At 45.4% G+C, this 24,289-nt stretch overlaps 1 protein-coding gene across 6 annotated transcripts; it reads left to right on the top strand.

Moving 5' to 3' along the window:
• Positions 1-39: 39 nt before the first annotated feature.
• LOC110504359 (dynactin subunit 4) lies at positions 40-23,628 on the top strand. 6 transcript variants are annotated; one of them, XR_005041139.1, is made up of 15 exons: positions 40-307; positions 1,051-1,121; positions 3,270-3,448; positions 3,921-3,964; positions 5,088-5,195; positions 6,228-6,248; positions 6,959-7,032; positions 7,988-8,100; positions 10,637-10,746; positions 10,881-10,954; positions 11,073-11,127; positions 15,869-15,976; positions 17,282-17,379; positions 20,782-22,518; positions 22,823-23,628. XR_005041139.1 is itself a non-coding variant. In XM_036969690.1 (14 exons), the coding sequence occupies exons 1-14, from the start codon at positions 173-175 to the stop codon at positions 20,996-20,998; spliced, it is 1,407 nt and encodes a 468-aa protein (XP_036825585.1). In that variant the 5' UTR covers positions 40-172; the 3' UTR covers positions 20,999-23,628. The 6 variants fall into 6 exon arrangements, 5 of the variants coding, with proteins under 5 accessions (XP_036825585.1, XP_036825584.1, XP_036825586.1 ...); XM_036969690.1 differs by lacking the exon at positions 11,073-11,127 and adding an exon at positions 12,505-12,559 and having other exon boundaries at positions 20,782-23,628; XM_036969689.1 differs by having other exon boundaries at positions 20,782-23,628.
• The last annotated feature ends 661 nt before the right edge of the window (positions 23,629-24,289 follow it).

Here is a 24,289-nt window from a genome sequence, read left to right as displayed (position 1 = left end):
ACACAAAGCATGACATGTCCAGGCATTGGGGGGCAAAGCTGCCCCCTGCTGGTTTAAAATTAAACTGCACATCACCGAAATGTCCACTATCACAACGCACCACCAGGGGGCGCCGTCGAGCCAACGACAAAAAACCACTGGGTGACGACGACGCCAGACGATTCAGTCAAAGATGGCGTCTCTTCTGCAACCCGACAGGGTTCTCTACCTTGTTCACGGAGAGAAAAAAATCCGCTCGTCGTTGTCTACACTTTATTTTTGCCGGTATTGCAGTGAATTGCGTTCCTTAGAATGTGTGTCTCACGAGGTATGTCAACATTACCGTGGCTAATTTAGCTATTGTTATCATAGAGATGTCTAGCTAACGTTAGCGGTTTTGGAGATTTTGGTCAATTTAGTCCAGACCCCCCCCCCCCCCCCCCGTACAACACAAAATATGTATTTGTCATACCGCACGTCAATCAACATTTATTCAACAACCCTGTGGTCTGATTGGCCGTTGTCGTCTTTACTTCCGCCCTACGTTCATAATAGTGTACGTTTATCAAGCTACCTAAGATTAAGGCTTAGCAACATAATCAATACGGTGTTTTATTTTTGGTCGGTGTTCACTTATGAGCTTCTTTTTCTCCAATTAACAGTGACACAAATTCCCACTGGAAATACAACTAAAACCTAACAACTGTTTGATAAACCTCCTAGTTAGCTAGTCTGCTGTTAGCTGGCTAATGTTCCCTATTCATCACCACACCCAGACAAGAGTGACCACATATCTTATTTAGGTATCTAGCTAACCATTTTGTTGTTGTTATAGCTATCTAGTTATCATCTATTTTGATACGTGCCACGTCAGACAGCTTTGATTCTTAATTTACACAGCCACACAATGGACAGTGACCCCTTGCCCACAGAAACTCACACTTTTATTACTGAAGCTTGGACCAGTATCTGAAACAGAATTACTATCTACAGTTATAACTATAATAAGGGATAGCCATGCACATTCATGTATTTCCACATGGTTGAATGCTGCCTCCGTTTGGTTCCTAGGTGGACTCCCATTACTGTCCGAGCTGCCTGGAGAATATGCCTTCAGCTGAGGCCAAGCTGAAGAAGAACAGGTGGGAAATTAAACCTGTTAAATACAGGTCTATGGCATAGACCTATTCTTTACTGTGTAGCGGATGTGAAACGGCTAGCTTAGTTAGCGGTGCGCGCTAAATAGCGTTTCAATCAGTGACGTCACTTGCTCTGAGACCTTGAAGTCGTGGTTCCCCTTTGGCTCTGCAAGGGCCGCGGCTTTTGTGGAGCGATGGGTAACGATGCTTCGTGGGTGACTGTTGTTGTGTGCAGAGGGTCCCTGGTTCGCGCCCGGGTATGGGCGAGGGGACGGTTTAAACTTATACTGTTACACATGGACAATATTCACTGCATGACTTCTCACTGCATCCAGCCTACATTTCCCAGCTCTCTTGTTTTGTTCTAGGAAGAGGATATGCAGCTGAATGAAAACTTCAGGTTAGGTTATAGAGGTTAAGGTTAAGCTTTAGGGTTATCTATTATTAATGTTTATATTCTATATTAGGGCTGGGGAATTGCCAGGGACCTCACCATACGATATTATCACGATGCTTAGGTGCCGATACGATATGTAATGGCGTTTCTTATACAACTCTCACGATTCCATATGTATTGCGATTCGATCTTCCTAACATATTGCTCACCGTGTGTCTGCTGCAGAGTGACACAGAGAGAGCCGGGAGAAAAATAGTTTTGATCAGTCATTGGAAATGAAAATGTTAAAAACAAATTGTCTCCCTATTTAAAAAGAAGATGGAGAGCTATGAAGAAAAAAATGCCGCAGTTTTGGTGCAGGTACAAAAATTATACTGTGATATTGTCAAAACTATATGATATATCGTCAAGATTTCCCCCCCCCCGCCATTACAATTCTATGTAATTCGATGGGGTTGAAGGTTACATTAAAGTTAGGTGTAGCCTAGTTTACGTGAGGTCAGGGTGATTAGAGTGGTTAGAGTGTAGAGGCGGCAGGTGTCCTAGTGGTTAGAGTGTAGAGGTGGCAGGTATCCAAGTGGTTAGAGTGTAGAGGTGGCAGGTAACCTAGTGGTTAGAGTGTAGTGGCGGCAGGTAGCCTAGTGGTTAGAGTGTAGAGGCGGCAGGTAGCCTAGTGGTTAGAGTGTGGAGGCGGCAGGTAGCCTAGTGGTTAGAGTGTAGGGGCGGCAGGTAGCCTAGTGGTTAGAGTGTAGGGGCGGCAGGTATCCTAGTGGTTAGAGTGTAGGGGCGGCAGGTATCCTAGTGGTTAGAGTGTAGGGGCGGCAGGTAGCCTAGTGGTTAGAGTGTAGGGGCGGCAGGTATCCTAGTGGTTAAAGTGTAGGGGCGGCAGGTAGCCTAGTGGTTAGAGTGTAGGGGCGGCAGGAAGCCTAGTGGTTAGAGTGTAGGGGCGGCAGGTGTCCTAGTGGTTAAAGTGTAGAGGCGGCAGGTAGCCTAGTGGTTAGAGTGTAGAGGCGGCAGGTAGCCTAGTGGTTAGAGTGTAGAGGCGGCAGGTAGCCTAGTGGTTAGAGTGTAGGGGCGGCAGGTAGCCTAGTGGTTATAGTGTAGGGGCGGCAGGTAGCCTAGTGGTTAGAGTGTAGAGGTGGCAGGTAGCCTAGTGGTTAGAGTGTAGGGGCGGCAGGTAGCCTAGTGGTTAGAGTGTAGGGGCGGCAGGTAGCCTAGTGGTTAGAGTGTAGGGGCGGCAGGAAGCCTAGTGGTTATAGTGTAGGGGCGGCAGGTAGCCTAGTGGTTAGAGTGTAGGGGCGGCAGGTAGCCTAGTGGTTATAGTGTAGGGGCGGCAGGTAGCCTAGTGGTTAGAGTGTAGGGGCGGCAGGTAGCCTAGTGGTTAGAGTGTAGGGGCGGCAGGTAGCCTAGTGGTTAGAGTGTAGGGGCGGCAGGTAGCCTAGTGGTTAGAGTGTAGGGGCGGCAGGTAGCCTAGTAGTTAGTGTTGGGCCAGTAACCAAAGGGTTGCTGGATCGAATCCCCGAGCTGACAAGGTGAAAATCTGTTGTTCTGCCCCTGAACAAGGCAGTTAACCCACTGTTCCCCGGTAGGCCGTCATTGTAAATAAGAATTTGTTCTTTAACTGACTTGCCCCGTTAAATAAAGGAAAGCCATAAAAGCTAGCATTGGGTTAGAGTACTGCGTTTGTTTACCCCGGTTGAAGAACAAAGGTAGTGTTTATAACTAGCTATACCTTCTTCCTCGTCGTGCCCCAGGTGTGCCAACTGCTTCGACTGCCCGTGCTGCATGCACACCCTGTCCACCCGGGCAACCAACATCCCAGCCCCTCTTCCCGACGACCCCAGCAAGACGGCCATGAAGAAGGCCTACTACCTGGCCTGTGGCTTCTGTCGTTGGACATCCAGAGATGTGGGCATGGCTGACAAGTCTGTGGGTGAGTGACAGGCCTACTTTACTGTTGATGATGAGAGTCACCTCATGGTATTGTTGGGTAATCTTTGACTATTGACTATTGACTTTTTTTAAAATATTGGGCCAGTGGCATGGCCAACGATTCCGTAGCTGGGTGAATGTGAGAAGTAGCTACAACCAAATCAAATAGCAAACCTTGCTAGTGATCGTAATTACTAAGCTATTGAATGAAGAGCCCCCTGCACTGGTAATGAGGCGGAGATATATGGGACTGCCTTGTTAAAATGGCTGTGTTAGAATGGTTTCAAATGCTGAACTAATTCATATCTGTATGTATGGAACTTTGTTTGGAGTTGTTACTCTGAATAGAGATGTGTCCCTTATCATGTACTTGACTAGTAGCCTATGTGTCTGTTGTGTGATTGACTTGTTAGGTGTTTTATGGAGGACTATTTCACTTTTATATATATATTTTTGGTGTGTCTTCACTTCAGCCAGTGGAGGATGGCAGGAGCCGGACAACCCTCATACTCAACGGGTATGTTGCCTTCCTTTTGGTCTGATCTATTTTCTCTCTCTCTCTAGTGTTGCTCACCTGAGGAAAGCTTCAGTTGAGCTAGACAACCCCCCTTATGTTGTAGAATGCTGTGACACAGGGAAGTTGTCTATTGTAATGGATTCTGTAATGACAAAAAAGCACCGTGTGATCAACCACAAACAGCACACTCCTGATACAAGCTCCAGGCCTAAATGTTGGCTTTATGACTGTGCTTTCTACTATTTATTTTCCTGCTGGTAACATACATGGTATGCTGAATGATACATGCTGTATACATGGTTCTCTGGCCTATAACTTCCCCCTAACAGCACTGCAGAATATTGGGGTGGCAGGGTAGCCTAGTGGTTAGAGCGTTGGACTAGTAACCGGAAGGTTGCAAGTTCAAACCCCCGAGCTGACAAGGTACAAATCTGCCGTCATTGAAAATAAGGATTTGTTCTTAACTGACTTGCAGTTAAATAAATAAATAAAAATTAGTTGTGAGTCAGACTCATGCTATATCTAAAGTTGAAATGTTATGCTTTATATTTTCTTGATGTGATAAGAACTTGCTGTATACATGGTTCTCTGTGTAGGAATTTTCCCTTCTATATGAATAGTAGCACTGAATGGGGCTAGTCTATGACATTCTGACTCATTTTATGTGCAATCTTCCTCCGGATACTCATGGTATTGTTGGGGAGTCTCCCTCTGGATACTCATGGTATTGTTGGGTAATCTCCCTCTGGATACTCATGGTATTGTTGGGTAATCTCCCTCTGGATACTCATGGTATTGTTGGGTAATCTCCCTCTGGATACTCATGGTATTGTTGGGTAATCTCCCTCTGGATACTCATGGTATTGTTGGGTAATCTCCCTCTGGATACTCATGGTATTGTTGGGGAGTCTCCCTCTGGATACTCATGGTATTGTTGGGTAATCTCCCTCTGGATACTCATGGTATTGTTGGGTAATCTCCCTCTGGATACTCATGGTATTGTTGGGTAATCTCCCTCTGGATACTCATGGTATTGTTGGGTAATCTCCCTCTGGATACTCATGGTATTGTTGGGTAATCTCCCTCTGGATACTCATGGTATTGTTGGGTCATTTTCCTCCAGATCAATAAACTGATAGAGTATTACCAGCAGCTGGCCCAGAGGGAGAAACTGGAGAGGGACCGGAAGAAGCTGGCCAGGAGACGACCCTACATGCCTCTGGCCTTCTCGGTACAAACACACACACACACACACACACACACACACACACACACACACACACACACACACACACTTCGGCAGATAACATGCTAAGCCTGTGCACCTCTCTCAATAAGCCCAGCTCCCACCTTTATAATGACACAAATCATGCTTTTCATATGTGTTAGTTTGTGATGGTTATTGCTGTGTTGTTAACCCTGCTGAAATGAACAAGGCAACTGTTTCTGAATAGTGTACATTTCTACATTTGTACTGTAATATTTTGTTACAGTATGTTGACATCGATTGACATGCATGTCTAGTTAATGTGTATAGATAGAAGGATTGGTTTAGATTAGAACCTGGGGCATACTGGAATATTGATTTCAGACCCTGTGATTGGTGAAGGGTGTGTGCTAGCTAGCTATATAGTAGCTACTGCAGCTGAATAGTCACTAAGCTAGCTGTGTGCTAGCTAGCTATATAGTAGCTACTGTAGCTGAATAGTCACTAAGCTAGCTGCTAGCTGTGTGCTAGCTAGCTATATAGTAGCTACTGCAGCTGAATAGTCACTAAGCTAGCTGCTAGCTGTGTGCTAGCTAGCTATATAGTAGCTACTGCAGCTGAAGAGTCACTGAGCTAGCTGCTAGCAGTGTGCTAGCTAGCTATATAGTAGCTGCTGCAGCTGAATAGTCACTAAGCTAGCTGCTAGCTGTGTGCTAGCTAGCTATATAGTAGCTACTGCAGCTGAAGAGTCACTGAGCTAGCTGCTAGCAGTGTGCTAGCTAGCTATATAGTAGCTACTGCAGCTGAAGAGTCACTGAGCTAGCTGCTAGCAGTGTGCTAGCTAGCTATATAGTAGCTACTGCAGCTGAAGAGTCACTGAGCTAGCTGCTAGCAGTGTGCTAGCTAGCTATATAGTAGTTACTGTAGCTGAAGAGTCACTATAAGCTAACTGCTAGCTGTTTGCTTTATTAACTGCTTTGGTTTTCCTTGATACGTTCTTCTTTTTCTTTGCTTCTGCACGCTGATATGTTGGTTTCTAACCCCTCCCTCCCCCAGCAACACACTATTCATGTGGTGGTGAGTTGTATTTTTCACAACTTATAGTTCAAACACACTCTTTCTCTCTGTCTCTCTCTCTCTGTCTCTCTCTGTCTCTCTCTCTCTCTCTCTCTCTCTCTCTGTCTCTCTCTCTCTCTGTCTCTCTCTGTCTCTCTCTGTCGCTCTCTCTCTGTCTGTCTCTCTCTCTCTCTCTCTCTCTCTCTCTGTATCTCTGTCTCTCTCTCTCTCTCTCTTCCTTCCTTCCTTCCCCCCTTCATCTGTTCTCCGTATCTAATCTGTAACTGAGTGACCTCCCTAATCACATGAGTGTCCCCTCAGGAGAAAGATATTATCAGGAGCACAATAGGATACTTTATGTTGACTGGGGGGGGGGGAAGAGAATCAATAGGATGCATTCTATTGCAGTGTACAGTTAATGCTGTTTTAGTCTGTAGTATATAGTAGGGAGTAGTAATTATCCCACTGTTGACATAAATGTTTGTGTTCTTGTTTTTTTTAAACCAAATGTTTCTCTAGAATTGGTTTCGAATCCCATTTATTTATTTTTTTGTTGCCATTTATGTTCATGTTTACCTAATTAGATTTTTGAAAATGTGTTATTAGGAAAAAAATAAACAATCAGTCATCAATAGAAATGCCAGTGTGTCCTCTCCCTTAAGTCTACCACGTGGTGGTGGTGTCTTGTCTGTGAGCTAGTTGACATTTGTGGATGTGTTGCTCTGTAAAAGGAGAAGTATGGTCTGGGTACCAGACTACAGAGACAGAGACCTGGAGCTCCTATCACCAGTCTGGCTGGTCTTTCGTGAGTATGACATGAATATACAAAAACTTTACTGTTTATAAAGTACGAGTATCACACCCTCGTATAATACTATACTGTACACTTTTATTTATTGTACATTTGACGTGTGACAAATCATGTTGATGTTATTAGCACATCACGAATAGCCTATACAAGGACCGAGTTCCCAAACGGCGCCCAATGTACTGCATTACTTTTGTATAAGCTCTTTGGTCAAAAGTTGTGCACTAATTAGGGAATGGCGTGCAGTTTGGGATAAAGCCACTGCCTTGTGTTAGAGTTAATAAATACAGCTGTCTCCTATTGTGGCCCTCACTGTGTCTGTCCCTGTCTCCTATAATGGCCCTCACTGTGTCTGTCCCTGTCTCCTATAGTGGCCCTCACTGTGTCTGTCCCTGTCTCCTATAGTGGCCCTCACTGTGTCTGTCCCTGTCTCCTATAATGGCCCTCACTGTTTCTGTCCCTGTCTCCTATAGTGGCCCTCACTTTGTCTGTCCCTGTCTCCTATAATGGCCCTCACTGTGTCTGTCCCTGTCTCCTATAATGGCCCTCACTGTTTCTGTCCCTGTCTTCTATAGTGGCCCTCACTGTGTCTGTCCCCGTCTCCTATAATGGCCCTCACTGTTTCTGTCCCTGTCTCCTATAGTGGCCCTCACTTTGTCTGTCCCTGTCTCCTATAATGGCCCTCACTGTGTCTGTCCCTGTCTCCTATAATGGCCCTCACTGTGTCTGTCCCTGTCTCCTATAATGGCCCTCACTGTGTCTGTCCCCGTCTCCTATAATGGCCCTCACTGTGTCTGTCCCTGTCTCCTATAATGGCCCTCACTGTTTCTGTCCCTGTCTCCTATAATGGCCCTCACTGTGTCTGTCCCTGTCTCCTATAATGGCCCTCACTGTGTCTGTCCCTGTCTCCTATAATGGCCCTCACTGTGTCTGTCCCTTTTTGCTATTCCAGTCTGAAGGAAGGTGAAGACCAAAAGGAGATTAACATAGAGCCAGCCCAGGCCTTAGACGAGGTGGAACCACTGCCTGAAGACTACTACACTAGACCAATCAACCTACCCGAGGGTAAGAGAGATCCACTCCTAAGCCTAACCACTAACCCTACACTAGGGTAAGAGATATCCACCCCTAAGCCTAACCACTAACCCTACACTAGGGTAAGAGATATCCACCCCTAAGCCGAACCACTAACCCTACACTAGGGTAAGAGAGATCCACTCCTAAGCCTAACCACTAACCCTACACTAGGGTAAGAGATATCCACCCCTAAGCCTAACCACTAACCCTACACTAGGGTAAGAGATATCCACCCCTAAGCCTAACCACTAACCCTACACTAGACCAATCAACCTACACTAGGGTAAGAGATATCCACTCCTAAGCCGAACCACTAACCCTACACTAGACCAATCAACCTACACTAGGGTAAGAGATATCCACCCCTAAGCCGAACCACTAACCCTACACTAGGGTAAGAGATATCCACCCCTAAGCCGAACCACTAACCCTACACTAGGGTAAGAGATATCCACCCCTAAGCCTAACCACTAACCCTACACTAGGGTAAGAGATATCCACTCCTAAGCCGAACCACTAACCCTACACTAGGGTAAGAGATATCCACCCCTAAGCCGAACCACTAACCCTACACTAGACCAATCAACCTACCTGAGGGTAAGAGATATCCACCCCTAAGCCTAACCACTAACCTTTGACCTGGAACACGACACTAACCATACACCAGACCCATCAACCTACCTGAGGGTAAGAGATATCCACCCCTAAGCCTAACCACTAACCTTTGACCTGGAACACGACACTAACCCTACACTAGACCCATCCAACCTACCCAAGGGAAACAATGATCACCATTTTTTTTTAAAGCTAGAATCCTTAATTGAAACGATAACAAAACATTCTCCTCACCACTGTTTTGCTAAAAAAAAAGCTGAGAGAAGGGGCTGTAGAAATGTAACCAGTCTCAAATTAAATAACAGAGCTATGGATGAAATGACTGACCATCCATGATATCAACATTGTAGTTTTAACCATGTTATGAGGGCTGTACAGTGTTTGCGTTTACATAGTTTACAAACATTGGAGTAAAACAAGGTTCTATTTTAGTTTGTGATTAATTTATAATTTATAAGTTATATTTTTCATGAATCACTTAACTATTAAATGACTGAGAGAGACCCATTGATTCATGAAAAATATAAATGGGTGTATCTCATTAATTTATAAGTCCAACATGGATGTAGCAACTAGTTATTAGCTTTATACACAACTTTTCCTGAGAGTTATTTTATAATATTGAAGTCTACAGTTATATCAGAGATATTGTAAACTGGTAAACTTAGGTTGTTTTGCAATCTGCCATGTTGTGTTAACTCCCCGTGTTGTCTAGTTAACTCCCCGTGTTGTCTAGTTAACTCCCCGTGTTGTCTAGTTAACTCCTAGTGTTGTCTAGTTAACTCCCCCGTGTTGTCTAGTTAACTCCCTGTGTTGTCTAGTTAACTCCCTGTGTTGTCTAGTTAACTCCCCGTGTTGTCTAGTTAACTCCCCGTGTTGTCTAGTTAACTCCCCAGTGTTGTCTAGTTAACTCCCAGTGTTGTCTAGTTAACGCCCCCGTGTGGTCTAGTTAACTCCCCGTGTTGTCTAGTTAACTCCCTGTGTTGTCTAGTTAACTCCCCGTGTTGTCTAGTTAACTCCCCCGTGTTGTCTAGTTAACTCCCAGTGTTGTCTAGTTAACTCCCCCGTGTTGTCTAGTTAACTCCCCCGTGTTGTCTAGTTAACTCCCCGTGTTGTCTAGTTAACTCCCCGTGTTGTCTAGTTAACTCCCCGTGTTGTCTAGTTAACTCCCCGTGTGGTCTAGTTAACTCCCCGTGTGGTCTAGTTAACTCCCCGTGTGGTCTAGTTAACTCCCCCGTGTTGTCTAGTTAACTAACTCTCCCATGTTGTCTAGTTAACTAACTCTCCCGTGTTGTCTAGTTAACTAACTCTCCCGTGTTGTCTAGTTAACTAACTCCCCCGTGTTGTCTAGTTAACTCCCCCGTGTTGTCTAGTTAACTCCCCCGTGTTGTCTAGTTAACTCCCCCGTGTTGTCTAGTTAACTCCCCCGTGTTGTCTAGTTAACTCCCTGCGTTATGAACTCCCCGTGTTGTCTAGTTAACTCCCCCGTGTTGTCTAGTTAACTCCCCCGTGTTGTCTAGTTAACTCCCCGTGTTGTCTAGTTAACTCCCCGTGTTGTCTAGTTAACTCCCCGTGTTGTCTAGTTAACTCCCTCGTTTTGTCTAGTTAACTCTCCGTGTTGTCTAGTTAACTCCCATGTTGTCTAGTTAACTCCCCCGTGTTGTCTAGTTTAACTCCCCCGTGTTGTCTAGTTAACTCCCCGGTGTTGTCTAGTTAACTTCCCGGTGTTGTGTAGTTGACCATGTGTTAACTTCCTGGTGTTGTGTAGTTGACCATGTGTTAACTTCCTGGTGTGTGTAGTTGACCATGTGTTAACTTCCTGGTGTGTGTAGTTGACCATGTGTTAACTTCCTGGTGTGTGTAGTTGACCATGTTGTGTTAACTTCCTGGTGTGTGTTATGTATTCCAGTGACATCCTTGCGTCAGCGGCTGCTCCAGCCTGACTTCCAGCCAGCCGGAGCCTCTCAGCTCCACCCCAAACACAAACACCTGTTGATCAAGCGCTCTCTGCGATGCAGGGTCAGTTTACGAGGCACCGTACTTTACACCACACTACCCTTCTCAGGAAGGGAATTTTACTACTATTTTACTGTTGTTTGTTCGCAATTTCTCTTAATTACTCGTGATACATTTGTTTTTGCTTTTCTTCCTAGAAATGTGAGCACAATCTGAGCAAGCCAGAATTCAACCCAACCTCAATCAAGTTCAAAATCCAGCTGGTGGCTGTGTAAGTATTGCTTAGCATCTCCTCTGTACCGAAACACATCCACCTTTGTTTTCTACTCTTGAATGTTGGTAGTGTTGTATTATTTCTCAGTAAAGTGACGTGATTTTCAATCCTAAAGGAGTTACATCCCTGAGGTCAGAATAATGTCCATTCCAAACCTGCGCTTCCAGAAGGCAAGTCAATTATTCAAGTAATGGAACATGTAGGGTAGCAGAATGACTTACAGTATGAGTGGTATCATGTTGTCTGTAGGGTAGCAGAATGACTTGCAGTATGAGTGGTATCATGTTGTCTGTAGGGTAGCAGAATGACTTACAGTATGAGTGGTATCGTGTTGTCTGTAGGGTAGCAGAATGACTTACAGTATGAGTGGTATCATGTTGTCTGTAGGGTAGAAGAATGACTTACAGTATGAGTGGTATTGTGTTGTCTGTAGGGTAGCAGAATGACTTACAGTATGAGTGGTATCATGTTGTCTGTAGGGTAGCAGAATGACTTACAGTATGAGTGGTATCATGTTGTCTGTAGGGTAGCAGAATGACTTACAGTATGAGTGGTATCATGTTGTCTGTAGGGTAGCAGAATGACTTACAGTACGAGTGGTATCATGTTGTCTGTAGGGTAGCAGAATGACTTACAGTATGAGTGGTATCGTGTTGTCTGTAGGGTAGCAGAATGACTTACAGTATGAGTGGTATCATGTTGTCTGTAGGGTAGCAGAATGACTTACAGTATGAGTGGTATCATGTTGTCTGTAGGGTAGCAGAATGACTTACAGTATGAGTGGTATTGTGTTGTCTGTAGGGTAGCAGAATGACTTACAGTATGAGTGGTATCATGTTGTCTGTAGGGTAGCAGAATGACTTACAGTATGAGTGGTATCATGTTGTCTGTAGGGTAGCAGAATGACTTACAGTATGAGTGGTATCATGTTGTCTGTAGGGTAGCAGAATGACTTACAGTATGAGTGGTATCATGTTGTCTGTAGGGTAGCAGAATGACTTACAGTATGCGTGGTATCATGTTGTCTGTAGGAGAGCAGAATGACTTACAGTATGAGTGGTATCGTGTTGTCTGTAGGATAGCAGAATGACTTACAGTATGAGTGGTATCATGTTGTCTGTAGGGTAGCAGAATGACTTACAGTACGAGTGGTATCATGTTGTCTGTAGGGTAGAGGAATGACTTACAGTACGAGTGATATCATGTTGTCTGTAGGGTAGCAGAATGACTTATAGTATGAGTGGTATCATGTTGTCTGTAGGGTAGCAGAATGACTTACAGTATGAGTGGTATCATGTTGTCTGTAGGGTAGCAGAATGACTTACAGTATGAGTGGTATCGTGTCTGTAGGGTAGCAGAATGACTTACAGTATGAGTGGTATCATGTTGTCTGTAGGGTAGCAGAATGACTTACAGTATGAGTGGTATCATGTCTGTAGGGTAGCATCTCCTCTGTACCGAAACACATCCACCTTTGTTTTCTACTCTTGAATGTTGGTAGTGTTGTATTATTTCTCAGTAAAGTGACGTGATTTTCAATCCTAAAGGAGTTACATCCCTGAGGTCAGAATAATGTCCATTCCAAACCTGCGCTTCCAGAAGGCAAGTCAATTATTCAAGTAATGGAACATGTAGGGTAGCAGAATGACTTACAGTATGAGTGGTATCATGTTGTCTGTAGGGTAGCAGAATGACTTGCAGTATGAGTGGTATCATGTTGTCTGTAGGGTAGCAGAATGACTTACAGTATGAGTGGTATCGTGTTGTCTGTAGGGTAGCAGAATGACTTACAGTATGAGTGGTATCATGTCTGTAGGGTAGCAGAATGACTTACAGTATGAGTGGTATCATGTTGTCTGTAGGGTAGCAGAATGACTTACAGTATGAGTGGTATCATGTTGTCTGTAGGGTAGCAGAATGACTTACAGTATGAGTGGTATCATGTTGTCTGTAGGGTAGCAGAATGACTTACAGTATGAGTGGTATCATGTTGTCTGTAGGGTAGCAGAATGACTTACAGTATGAGTGGTATCATGTTGTCTGTAGGGTAGCAGAATGACTTATAGTATGAGTGGTATCATGTTGTCTGTAGGGTAGCAGAATGACTTACAGTATGAGTGGTATCATGTTGTCTGTAGGGTAGCAGAATGACTTACAGTATGAGTGGTATCGTGTTGTCTGTAGGAGAGCAGAATGACTTACAGTATGAGTGGTATCGTGTTGTCTGTAGGGTAGCAGAATGACTTACAGTATGAGTGGTATCATGTCTGTAGGGTAGAAGAATGACTTACAGTATGAGTGGTATCATGTTGTCTGTAGGGTAGCAGAATGACTTACAGTATGAGTGGTATCATGTCTGTAGGGTAGCAGAATGACTTACAGTATGAGTGGTATCATGTTGTCTGTAGGGTAGCAGAATGACTTACAGTATGAGTGGTATCATGTTGTCTGTAGGGTAGCAGAATGACTTACAGTATGAGTGGTATCATGTTGTCTGTAGGGTAGCAGAATGACTTACAGTATGAGTGGTATTGTGTTGTCTGTAGGGTAGCAGAATGACTTACAGTATGAGTGGTATCATGTCTGTAGGGTAGCAGAATGACTTACAGTATGAGTGGTATCATGTTGTCTGTAGGGTAGCAGAATGACTTACAGTATGAGTGGTATCATGTCTGTAGGGTAGCAGAATGACTTACAGTATGAGTGGTATCATGTTGTCTGTAGGGTAGCAGAATGACTTACAGTATGAGTGGTATTGTGTTGTCTGTAGGGTAGCAGAATGACTTACAGTATGAGTGGTATCATGTCTGTAGGGTAGCAGAATGACTTATAGTATGAGTGGTATCATGTTGTCTGTAGGGTAGCAGAATGACTTACAGTATGAGTGGTATCATGTTGTCTGTAGGGTAGCAGAATGACTTACAGTATGAGTGGTATCATGTTGTCTGTAGGGTAGCAGAATGACTTACAGTATGAGTGGTATCATGTTGTCTGTAGGGTAGCAGAATGACTTACAGTATGAGTGGTATCATGTTGTCTGTAGGGTAGCAGAATGACTTACAGTATGAGTGGTATCATGTTGACTGTAGGGTAGCAGAATGACTTACAGTATGAGTGGTATCATGTTGTCTGTAGGGTAGCAGAATGACTTACAGTATGAGTGGTATCATGTTGTCTGTAGGGTAGAAGAATGACTTACAGTATGAGTGGTATCATGTCTGTAGGGTAGCAGAATGACTTACAGTATGAGTGGTATCATGTTGTCTGTAGGGTAGCAGAATGACTTACAGTATGAGTGGTATCATGTTGTCTGTAGGGTAGCAGAATGACTTACAGTATGAGTGGTATTGTGTTGTCTGTAGGGTAGAAGAATGACTTACAGTATGAGTAGTATCATGTCTGTAGGGTAGCAGAATGACTTACAGTATGAGTGGTATCATGTTGTCTGTAGGGTAGCAGAATGACTTACAGTATGAGTGGTATCGTGTTGTCTGTAGGGTAGCAGAATGACTTACAGTATGAGTGGTATCATGTTGTCTGTAGGGTAGCAGAATGACTTACAGTATGAGTGGTATCATGTTGTCTGTAGGGTAGCAGAATGACTTACAGTATGAGTGGTATCATGTTGTCTGTAGGGTAGCAGAATGACTTACAGTATGAGTGGTATCATGTTGTCTGTAGGGTAGCAGAATGACTTACAGTATGAGTGGTATTGTGTTGTCTGTAGGGTAGCAGAATGACTTACAGTATGAGTGGTATCATGTTGTCTGTAGGGTAGCAGAATGACTTACAGTATGAGTGGTATCATGTTGTCTGTAGGGTAGAAGAATGACTTACAGTATGCGTGGTATCATGTTGTCTGTAGGGTAGCAGAATGACTTACAGTATGAGTGGTATCATGTTGTCTGTAGGGTAGCAGAATGACTTACAGTATGAGTGGTATCATGTTGTCTGTAGGGTAGAAGAATGACTTACAGTATGAGTGGTATCATGTCTGTAGGGTAGCAGAATGACTTACAGTATGAGTGGTATCATGTTGTCTGTAGGGTAGCAGAATGACTTACAGTATGAGTGGTATCATGTTGTCTGTAGGGTAGCAGAATGACTTACAGTATGAGTGGTATCATGTTGTCTGTAGGGTAGAAGAATGACTTACAGTATGCGTGGTATCATGTTGTCTGTAGGGTAGCAGAATGACTTACAGTATGAGTGGTATCGTGTTGTCTGTAGGGTAGCAGAATGACTTACAGTATGAGTGGTATCATGTTGTCTGTAGGGTAGAAGAATGACTTACAGTATGAGTGGTATTATGTCTGTAGGGTAGCAGAATGACTTACAGTATGAGTGGTATCATGTTGTCTGTAGGGTAGCAGAATGACTTACAGTATGAGTGGTATCATGTTGTCTGTAGGGTAGCAGAATGACTTACAGTATGAGTGGTATTGTGTTGTCTGTAGGGTAGAAGAATGACTTACAGTATGCGTGGTATCATGTTGTCTGTAGGGTAGCAGAATGACTTACAGTATGAGTGGTATCGTGTTGTCTGTAGGGTAGCAGAATGACTTACAGTATGAGTGGTATCATGTTGTCTGTAGGGTAGAAGAATGACTTACAGTATGAGTGGTATCATGTCTGTAGGGTAGCAGAATGACTTACAGTATGAGTGGTATCATGTTGTCTGTAGGGTAGCAGAATGACTTACAGTATGAGTGGTATCATGTTGTCTGTAGGGTAGCAGAATGACTTACAGTATGAGTGGTATTGTGTTGTCTGTAGGGTAGAAGAATGACTTACAGTATGAGTAGTATCATGTTTGTAGGGTAGCAGAATGACTTACAGTATGAGTGGTATCATGTTGTCTGTAGGGTAGCAGAATGACTTACAGTATGAGTGGTATCATGTTGTCTGTAGGAGTGCCAGGTGCTGCTCACCCTGACCAACCCCGTGGAGAGTATTACCCACGTCACCCTGGTGGGCTGTGAGGAAGGAGACCCAGAGGACATCAACAGCACTGCGAAGGTAGTACTGACTAGGGTTGCGAAGTTTACCGGTAATTTACCAAAGATACCGGAATCTTCAGTCATTATTGTAATTAACAGATTGCCGTAGATTTTCTCACACAACTTTGGTAATTTATACTTGAATAAATAATGTATTCTTATATATTTGTGTTATTTTTTTTGTGTTACATGTTTCTAGTAGATAAACCATATGGTTCAACAGTGTAAAAATAGTGTAATTAATGAAAAAGCATTTTAAATCAACAGTTAAATTATTTTCTCTCAGAATCTCTTCCGACTATTGACTTTTTTCACAACTACGACCAATTTGGCCACAAAACATTTGACAACAACATGCAAATGAGCAGAGTAAATCAAATTTTAAAAAATTATATTTCGTGCTGAAACCCTCATATTAAACACCGATGTTATTCACTCAGTTAATGTTTTATATTTAGATATTTTGCATCTTGGTCATTCAGTTTTTTTTTTATTTCTATTTTTTTTAAATCATCTTATTTAATCATATTGTGATAAGGCCACACGGAGGGACAGACGGCTACCCAAAAGTGCCACTTGATGTCTTGTTAAAGATGACAGAAAATACTTGAACGAAACCAACGTTATGGTAGTTTACTGGAACATTTAAGACCCTTCCGGGAATATACCCTTCTTTTGTAACCCTACTGCTGACCTCTCACCCCTGACCTCTGTTGTTGATGATGATGATGATGATGATGATGATGATGATGTTTTATAGGTGATGGTTCCTACCAAGGAGTTGGTCCTGGCAGGGAAGGATGTTGATGATGATGATGTTTTATAGGTGATGGTTCCTACCAAGGAGTTGGTCCTGGCAGGGAAGGATGTTGATGATGATGATGTTGTTGATGATGATGATGTTGTTTTATAGGTGATGGTTCCTACCAAGGAGTTGGTCCTGGCAGGGAAGGATGTTGATGATGATGTTGTTTTATAGGTGATGGTTCCTACCAAGGAGTTGGTCCTGGCAGGGAAGGATGTTGATGATGATGATGTTTTATAGGTGATGGTTCCTACCAAGGAGTTGGTCCTGGCAGGGAAGGATGTTGATGATGATGATGTTTTATAGGTGATGGTTCCTACCAAGGAGTTGGTCCTGGCAGGGAAGGATGTTGATGATGTTGTTGATGATGATGATGATGTTTTATAGGTGATGGTTCCTACCAAGGAGTTGGTCCTGGCAGGGAAGGATGTTGATGATGATGATGTTTTATAGGTGATGGTTCCTACCAAGGAGTTGGTCCTGGCAGGGAAGGATGTTGATGATGATGTTGTTTTATAGGTGATGGTTCCTACCAAGGAGTTGGTCCTGGCAGGGAAGGATGCTGCAGCAGATTACGACGAGTTGGCTGAGCCACAGGACTTCCAGGACGACCCAGAGTAAGACACACACACACACACACGCTGGTACACACACACACACACACGCTGGTACACACACCGTTATAAGTGACGATATGGTCAGAACCGAGGAGAAATTACATTAGCTCTAGGTTAAAACAAATGTACTTCATAGGGAATATAAGGAGATGAGGGGAGCTCTGGCCCTCGTCTCCTAACCTTCCCTCTCTGGCCCTGGTCTCCTAACCTTCCCTCTCTGGCCCTGGTCTGCTAACCTTCCCTCTCTGGTCCTGGTCTCCTAACCTTCCCTCTCTGGCCCTGGTCTCCTAACCTTCCCTCTCTGGCCCTGGTCTGCTAACCTTCCCTCTCTGGCCCTGGTCTGCTAACCTTCCCTCTCTGGTCCTGGTCTCCTAACCTTCCCTCTCTGGCCCTGGTCTCCTAACCTTCTCTCTCTGCCACTCATCTCCTAACCTTCTCTCTCTGCCACTCATCTCCTAACCTTCCCTCTCTGCCCCTCATCTCCTAACCTTCTCTCTCTGCCACTCATCTCCCAACCTTCCCTCTCTGGCCCTCATCTCCTAACCTTCTCTCTCTGCCACTCATCTCCTAACCTTCTCTCTCTGCCACTCATCTCCTAACCTTCCCTTTCTGCCACTCATCTCCTAACCTTCCCTCTCTGCCACTCATCTCCTAACCTTCCCTCTCTGGCCCTGGTCTCCTAACCTTCCCTTTCTGGCCCTCATCTCCTAACCTTTCCTTTCTAGCCCTCATCTCATAACCTTCCCTCTCTGGCCCTCATCTCCTAACCTTCCCCCTCTGGCCCTCATCTCCTAACATTACCTTTCTGGCCCTCATCTCCTAACCTTCCCTTTCTGGCCCTCATCTCCTAACCTTCCCTCTCTGGCACTCATCTTCTAACTTTCCCTCTCTGGCCCTCATCTCCTAACCTTCCCTTTCTGGCCCTCATCTCCTAACCTTCCCTTTCTGGCACTCATCTTCTAACTTTCCCTCTCTGGCCCTCATCTCCTAACCTTCCCTTTCTGGCCCTCATCTCCTAACCTTCCCTTTCTGGCCCTCATCTCCTAACCTTCCCTCTTTGGCCCTCATCTCCTAACCTTCCCTCTCTGGCCCTCATCTCCTAACCTTCCCTTTCTGGCCCTCATCTCCTAACCTTCCCTCTTTGGCCCTCATCTCCTAACCTTCCCTCTCTGGCCCTCATCTCCTAACCTTCCCTCTCTGCCACTCATCTCCTAACCTTCCATTTCTGGCCCTCATCTCCTAACCTTCCCTCTCTGGCCCTCATCTCCAAACCTTCCCTCTCTGCCACTCATCTCCTAACCTTCCCTCTCTGGCCCTCATCTCCTAACTTTCCCTCTCTGGCCCTGGTCTCCTAACCTTCCCTCTCTGGCCCTGGTCTCCTAACCTTCCCTCTCTGGCCCTGGTCTCCTAACCTTTCCTTTCTGGCCCTCATCTCCTAACCTTCCCTCTCTGGCCCTCATCTCCTAACCTTCCCTCTCTGGCCCTGGTCTCCTAACCTTCTCTCTCTGGCCCTGGTCTCCTAACCTTCCCTCTCTGGCCCTCATCTCCTAACCTTCTCTCTCTGCCACTCATCTCCTAACCTTCTCTCTCTGCCACTCATCTCCTAACCTTCCCTTTCTGGCCCTCATCTCCTAACCTTCCCTCTCTGGCCCTCATCTCCTAACCTTCTCTCTCTGCCAATCATCTCCTAATCTTCCCTCTCTGGCCCTCATCTCCCAACCTTCCCTTTCTGGCCCTCATATCCTAACCTTCCCTTTCTGGCCCTCATCTCCTAACCTTCCCTTTCTGGCCCTCATCTCCTAACCTTCCCTCTCTGGCCCTCATCTCCTAACCTTCCCTTTCTGGCCCTCATCTCATAACCTTCCCTTTCTGGCCCTCATCTCCTAACCTTCCCTCTCTGGCCCTCATCTCCTAACCTTCCCTCTCTGGCCCTCATCTCCTAACCTTCCCTTTCTGGCCCTCATCTCCTAACCTTCCCTTTCTGGCCCTCATCTCCTAACCTTCCCTTTCTGGCCCTCATCTCCTAACCTTCCCTCTCTGGCCCTCATCTCATAACCTTCCCTTTCTGGCCCTCATCTCATAACCTTCCCTTTCTGGCCCTCATCTCCTAACCTTCCCTCTCTGGCCCTCATCTCCTAACCTTCCCTTTCTGGCCCTCATCTCCTAACCTTCCCTCTCTGGCCCTCATCTCCTAACCTTCCCTTTCTGGCCCTCATCTCATAACCTTCCCTTTCTGGCCCTCATCTCATAACCTTCCCTTTCTGGCCCTTATCTCCTAACCTTCCCTCTCTGGCCCTCATCTCCTAACCTTCCCTCTCTGGCCCTCATCTCCTAACCTTCCCTTTCTGGCCCTCATCTCCTAACCTTCCCTTTCTGGCCCTCATCTCCTAACCTTCCCTTTCTGGCCCTCATCTCCTAACCTTCCCTCTCTGGCCCTCATCTCCTAACCTTCCCTCTCTGGCCCTGGTCTCCTAACCTTCTCTCTCTGGCCCTGGTCTCCTAACCTTCCCTTTCTGGCCCTCATCTCCTAACCTTCCCTCTCTGGCCCTCATCTCCTAACCTTCCCTTTCTGGCCCTCATCTCCTAACCTTCCCTTTCTGGCCCTCATCTCCTAACCTTCCCTTTCTGGCCCTCATCTCCTAACCTTCCCTCTCTGGCCCTCATCTCCTAACCTTCCCTCTCTGGCCCTCATCTCCTAACCTTCCCTTTCTGGCCCTCATCTCCTAACCTTCCATTTCTGGCCCTCATCTCCTAACCTTCCCTCTCTGGCCCTCATCTCCTAACCTTCCCTCTCTGGCCCTCATCTCCTAACCTTCCCCTTTTGGCCCTGGTCTCCTAACCTTCCCTCTCTGCCACTCATCTCCTAACCTTCCCTCTCTGTGCCTCATCTCCTAACCTTCCCTCTCTGGCCCTCATCTCCTAACCTTCCCTTTCTGGCCCTGGTCTCCTAACTTTCCCTCTCTGGCCCTCATCTCCTAACCTTCTCTCTCTGCCACTAATCTCCTAACCTTCCCTCTCTGCCACTCATCTCCTAACCTTCCATTTCTGGCCCTCATCTCCTAACCTTCCCTTTCTGGCCCTCATCTCCTAACCTTCCCTTTCTGGCCCTCATCTCCTAACCTTCCCTCTCTGGCCCTCATCTCCTAACCTTCCCTCTCTGCCCCTCATCTCCTAACCTTCCCTCTCTGCCCCTCATCTCCTAACCTTCCCTCTCTGGCCCTCATCTCCTAACCTTCCCTCTCTGGCCCTGGTCTCCTAACCTTCCCTCTCTGGCCCTGGTCTCCTAACCTTCTTTCTCTGGCCCTGGTCTCCTAACCTTCCCTCTCTGGCCCTGGTCTCGTAACCTTCCCTCTCTGGCCCTGGTCTCCTAACCTTCCCTCTCTGCTCCTGTCTCTCCTCCAGTGTGGTGGCCTTCAGGAAATCCAATAAGATCGGTTTCTTCATCAAGGTGGTCCCTCAGCGCGAGGAGGACGGCGATGTCACGGTGTCCTTTAAGATTCGCCACGACTTCCGCAACTTGGCGGCTCCCATAAGGCCGAGCGAGGAGGACGATGCCCCAACCGAGGCAATATGGCTCACACACCACGTGGAGCTCAGCCTGGGGCCGCTCGTAGCGTGAAGTTACACACACACACACACGTTAACACAACCACAAAATACATATATACACTGAGTGTACAAAACATTAAGAACACCTGCGCTTTCCATGACAGACTGACAAGGTGAACCCAGGTGAAAGCGATGATCCCTTATTGACGTCACCTGATAAATCCACTTCAATCAGTGTAGATGAAGGGGAGGAGACGGGTTAAAGTAGGAATTGTAAGACTTGAGAGAATTTGAGACATGGATTGTGTATGTGTGTCATTCAGTGGGTGAATCGGCAAGACAAAAGATTTAAGTGCCTTTTTAACAGGGTATGTTAGTAGGTGACAGGCGCACCAGTTTGAGTCAAGAACTGCAACCCTGCTGGGTTTTTCACACTCAACAGTGTCCCGTATGTATCAAGCAGAGTCCGACACCCAATGAACATCCAGCCAACTTGACACAACTGTGAGAATGGAGTCAACTTTGAAGTTCATGACCTGACGAATTGAGGCTGTTCTGAGGGGGGGGGGGGTGCACCTCAGGTTCCTAATGTTTGGTATGCTCATGATATATAGTAGAGCAGTGTTGAGAGAGAGAGCGAGAGAGATAGAGAGAACACACCTAACAGACAAACACACACACGCCGTACATACATTGGATCACATATCCCTCACACGCAACACACACACACACACACGTACTCGACTAGCAACACTTCTCTGTACCACCAAGCAGTTCCAGAGACCCTTTCCTGCTTCACGCTTCAACTTAGGCACTATCTTCATCATCCTCCTCCTAAGGATGAAGAGTATTTACCTGCATGCCAGGCTACATCTACCTGCTAATAAATGTCTCTTAGATGATGTCATTACTGTTTGTCCTCTCTGGGTTGAAGGTAGTGTGAGACTGTCATTACTGTTTCTCCTCTGGGTTGAAAGTAGGGTGAGACTGTCATTACTGTTTCTCCTCTCTGGGTTGAAAGTAGGGTGAGACTGTCATTACTGTTTCTCCTCTCTGGGTTGAAGGTAGGGTGAGACTGTCATTACTGTTTCTCCTCTCTGGGTTGAAGGTAGTGTGAGACTGTCATTACTGTATCTCCTCTGGGTTGAAGGTAGGGTGAGACTGTCATTACTGTTTCTCCTCTCTGGGTTGAAGATAGGGTGAGACTGTCATTACTGTTTCTCCTCTCTGGGTTGAAGATAGGGTGAGACTGTCATTACTGTTTCTCCTCTCTGGGTTGAAGGTAGGGTGAGACTGTCATTACTGTTTCTCCTCTCTGGGTTGAAGGTAGGGTGAGACTGTCATTACTGTTTCTCCTCTCTGGGTTGAAGATAGGGTGAGACTGTCATTACTGTTTCTCCTCTCTGGGTTGAAGGTAGGGTGAGACTGTCATTACTGTTTCTCCTCTCTGGGTTGAAGGTAGGGTGAGACTGTCATTACTGTTTCTCCTCTCTGGGTTGAAGATAGGGTGAGACTGTCATTACTGTTTCTCCTCTCTGGGTTGAAGATAGGGTGAGACTGTCATTACTGTTTCTCCTCTCTGGGTTGAAGGTAGGGTGAGACTGTCATTACTGTTTCTCCTCTCTGGGTTGAAGATAGGGTGAGACTGTCATTACTGTTTCTCCTCTCTGGGTTGAAGGTAGGGTGAGACTGTCATTACTGTTTCTCCTCTCTGGGTTGAAGGTAGGGTGAGACTGTCATTACTGTTTCTCCTCTCTGGGTTGAAGGTAGGGTGAGACTGTCATTACTGTTTCTCCTCTCTGGGTTGAAGGTAGGGTGAGACTGTCATTACTGTTTCTCCTCTGGGTTGAAGGTAGGGTGAGACTGTCATTACTGTATCTCCTCTGGGTTGAAGGTAGGGTGAGACTGTCATTACTGTTTCTCCTCTCTGGGTTGAAGGTAGGGTGAGACTGTCATTACTGTTTCTCCTCTCTGGGTTGAAGGTAGGGTGAGACTGTCAGTACTGTTTCTCCTCTCTGGGTTGAAGGTAGTGTGAGACTGTCATTACTGTATCTCCTCTGGGTTGAAGGTAGGGTGAGACTGTCATTACTGTATCTCCTCTGGGTTGAAGGTAGGGTGAGACTGTCATTACTGTTTCTCCTTTCTGGGTTGAAGGTAGGGTGAGACTGTCATTACTGTTTCTCCTCTCTGGGTTGAAGGTAGGGTGAGACTGTCATTACTGTTTATCCTCTCTGGGTTGAAGGTAGGATGAGACTGTCATTACTGTTTCTCCTCTCTGGGTTGAAAGTAGGATGAGACTGTCATTACTGTTTCTCTCTGGGTTGAAGGTAGGGTGAGACTAAGGAGTTGGGAGTTATTTTTGCTGTTGTCTTTAGTACTGAAGTCAGTCAGTTCTATTAGCAGTATTGAAGTAGTGAGACCTGTAAACTTGTCTTTGTCTGAGGTAAGATACATTACCTAAAAACACTATCGATCAATCGTACATTTTCATAAAATGTAAAGTGTATTATATATATATTCATTGGATGGTTTCTGCTGAAGATCTGACCAACAGTGGCTGGTTGCTGTTTATTGTGGTTCACTGGCACTCATTTTAATTTGTTGTCTCTGTGTGAAGTCTGGAAGGAATTCCTCTGGTTTTTGTTAGTCTTACAACACGGATAACCTGTTACTGGCTAATAAAATAATGTCAGAAAAACACCTTGTGTTTGAATGTGTTATTGGAGAGGTATCGAAGGCACCAGGGCTCAACCCCCCCCCCACAACGAGACACGAGGACCAACCAACCAACCAAAAAAATCACAAGATCACAATTTAAAAACGTGATACTTTATTTCTCCTATTTGAGTTAAAATCATTACTTTTTTGGCCGTCAGTGGCCTTTAACAGAAGCATTCTATTGTGTTTTTACCTTTTGCTTCGTACATTTTATTGTTTTTCTTCCAAGAAACTTGTCTTATCAATTTGCCCGTGTCATTTAGTGCATGTAGACAATGCCACCACAAGGTGGAGCTGTGTTTTTTAATTTATTTTTTAAATGGTGTAACTGCATGCTACATCCTGTAGGTGGCAGCCTCGAGTCACTGTCGACAGTGACTGTGTCATTTAGTGCATGTAGACAATGCCACCACAAGGTGGAGATGTGGGCTTTTTATTTTATTTGAATGGTGTAACTGCATGCTACATCCTGTAGGTGGCAGCCTCGAGTCACTGTCGACAGTGACTGGTGTGCTAACAGCGTGACAGGTATGTCAACTGTGACTGTTTTGACAACTATATTAGGGGGACAGTTGTCTCGGGGGTAAAGTGGGGACTCCAGTTTCCTTTTCACCTCATTTTGACACCTGATTTACTTCACAAA

This window comes from Oncorhynchus mykiss, chromosome 31, assembly GCF_013265735.2.
Source record: "Oncorhynchus mykiss isolate Arlee chromosome 31, USDA_OmykA_1.1, whole genome shotgun sequence".
NCBI classification, from domain to species: Eukaryota; Metazoa; Chordata; class Actinopteri; order Salmoniformes; family Salmonidae; genus Oncorhynchus; species Oncorhynchus mykiss.
Note: the sequence above shows the minus strand (reverse complement) of the source record. Positions and strands in the feature narration are given on the sequence as shown.

Excerpts from the sequence above, each read along its gene's own strand:
- LOC110504359 (XM_036969690.1), top strand. The coding sequence starts at position 173 with ATGGCGTCTCTTCTGCAACCCGACAGGGTTCTCTACCTTGTTCACGGA. Across the intron at positions 5,196-6,227 it reads ACATGCCTCTGGCCTTCTCG|CAACACACTATTCATGTGGT; the intron begins GTACAAACACAC and ends TCCCTCCCCCAG. Across the intron at positions 12,560-15,868 it reads CAAACCTGCGCTTCCAGAAG|GAGTGCCAGGTGCTGCTCAC; the intron begins GCAAGTCAATTA and ends TGTTGTCTGTAG.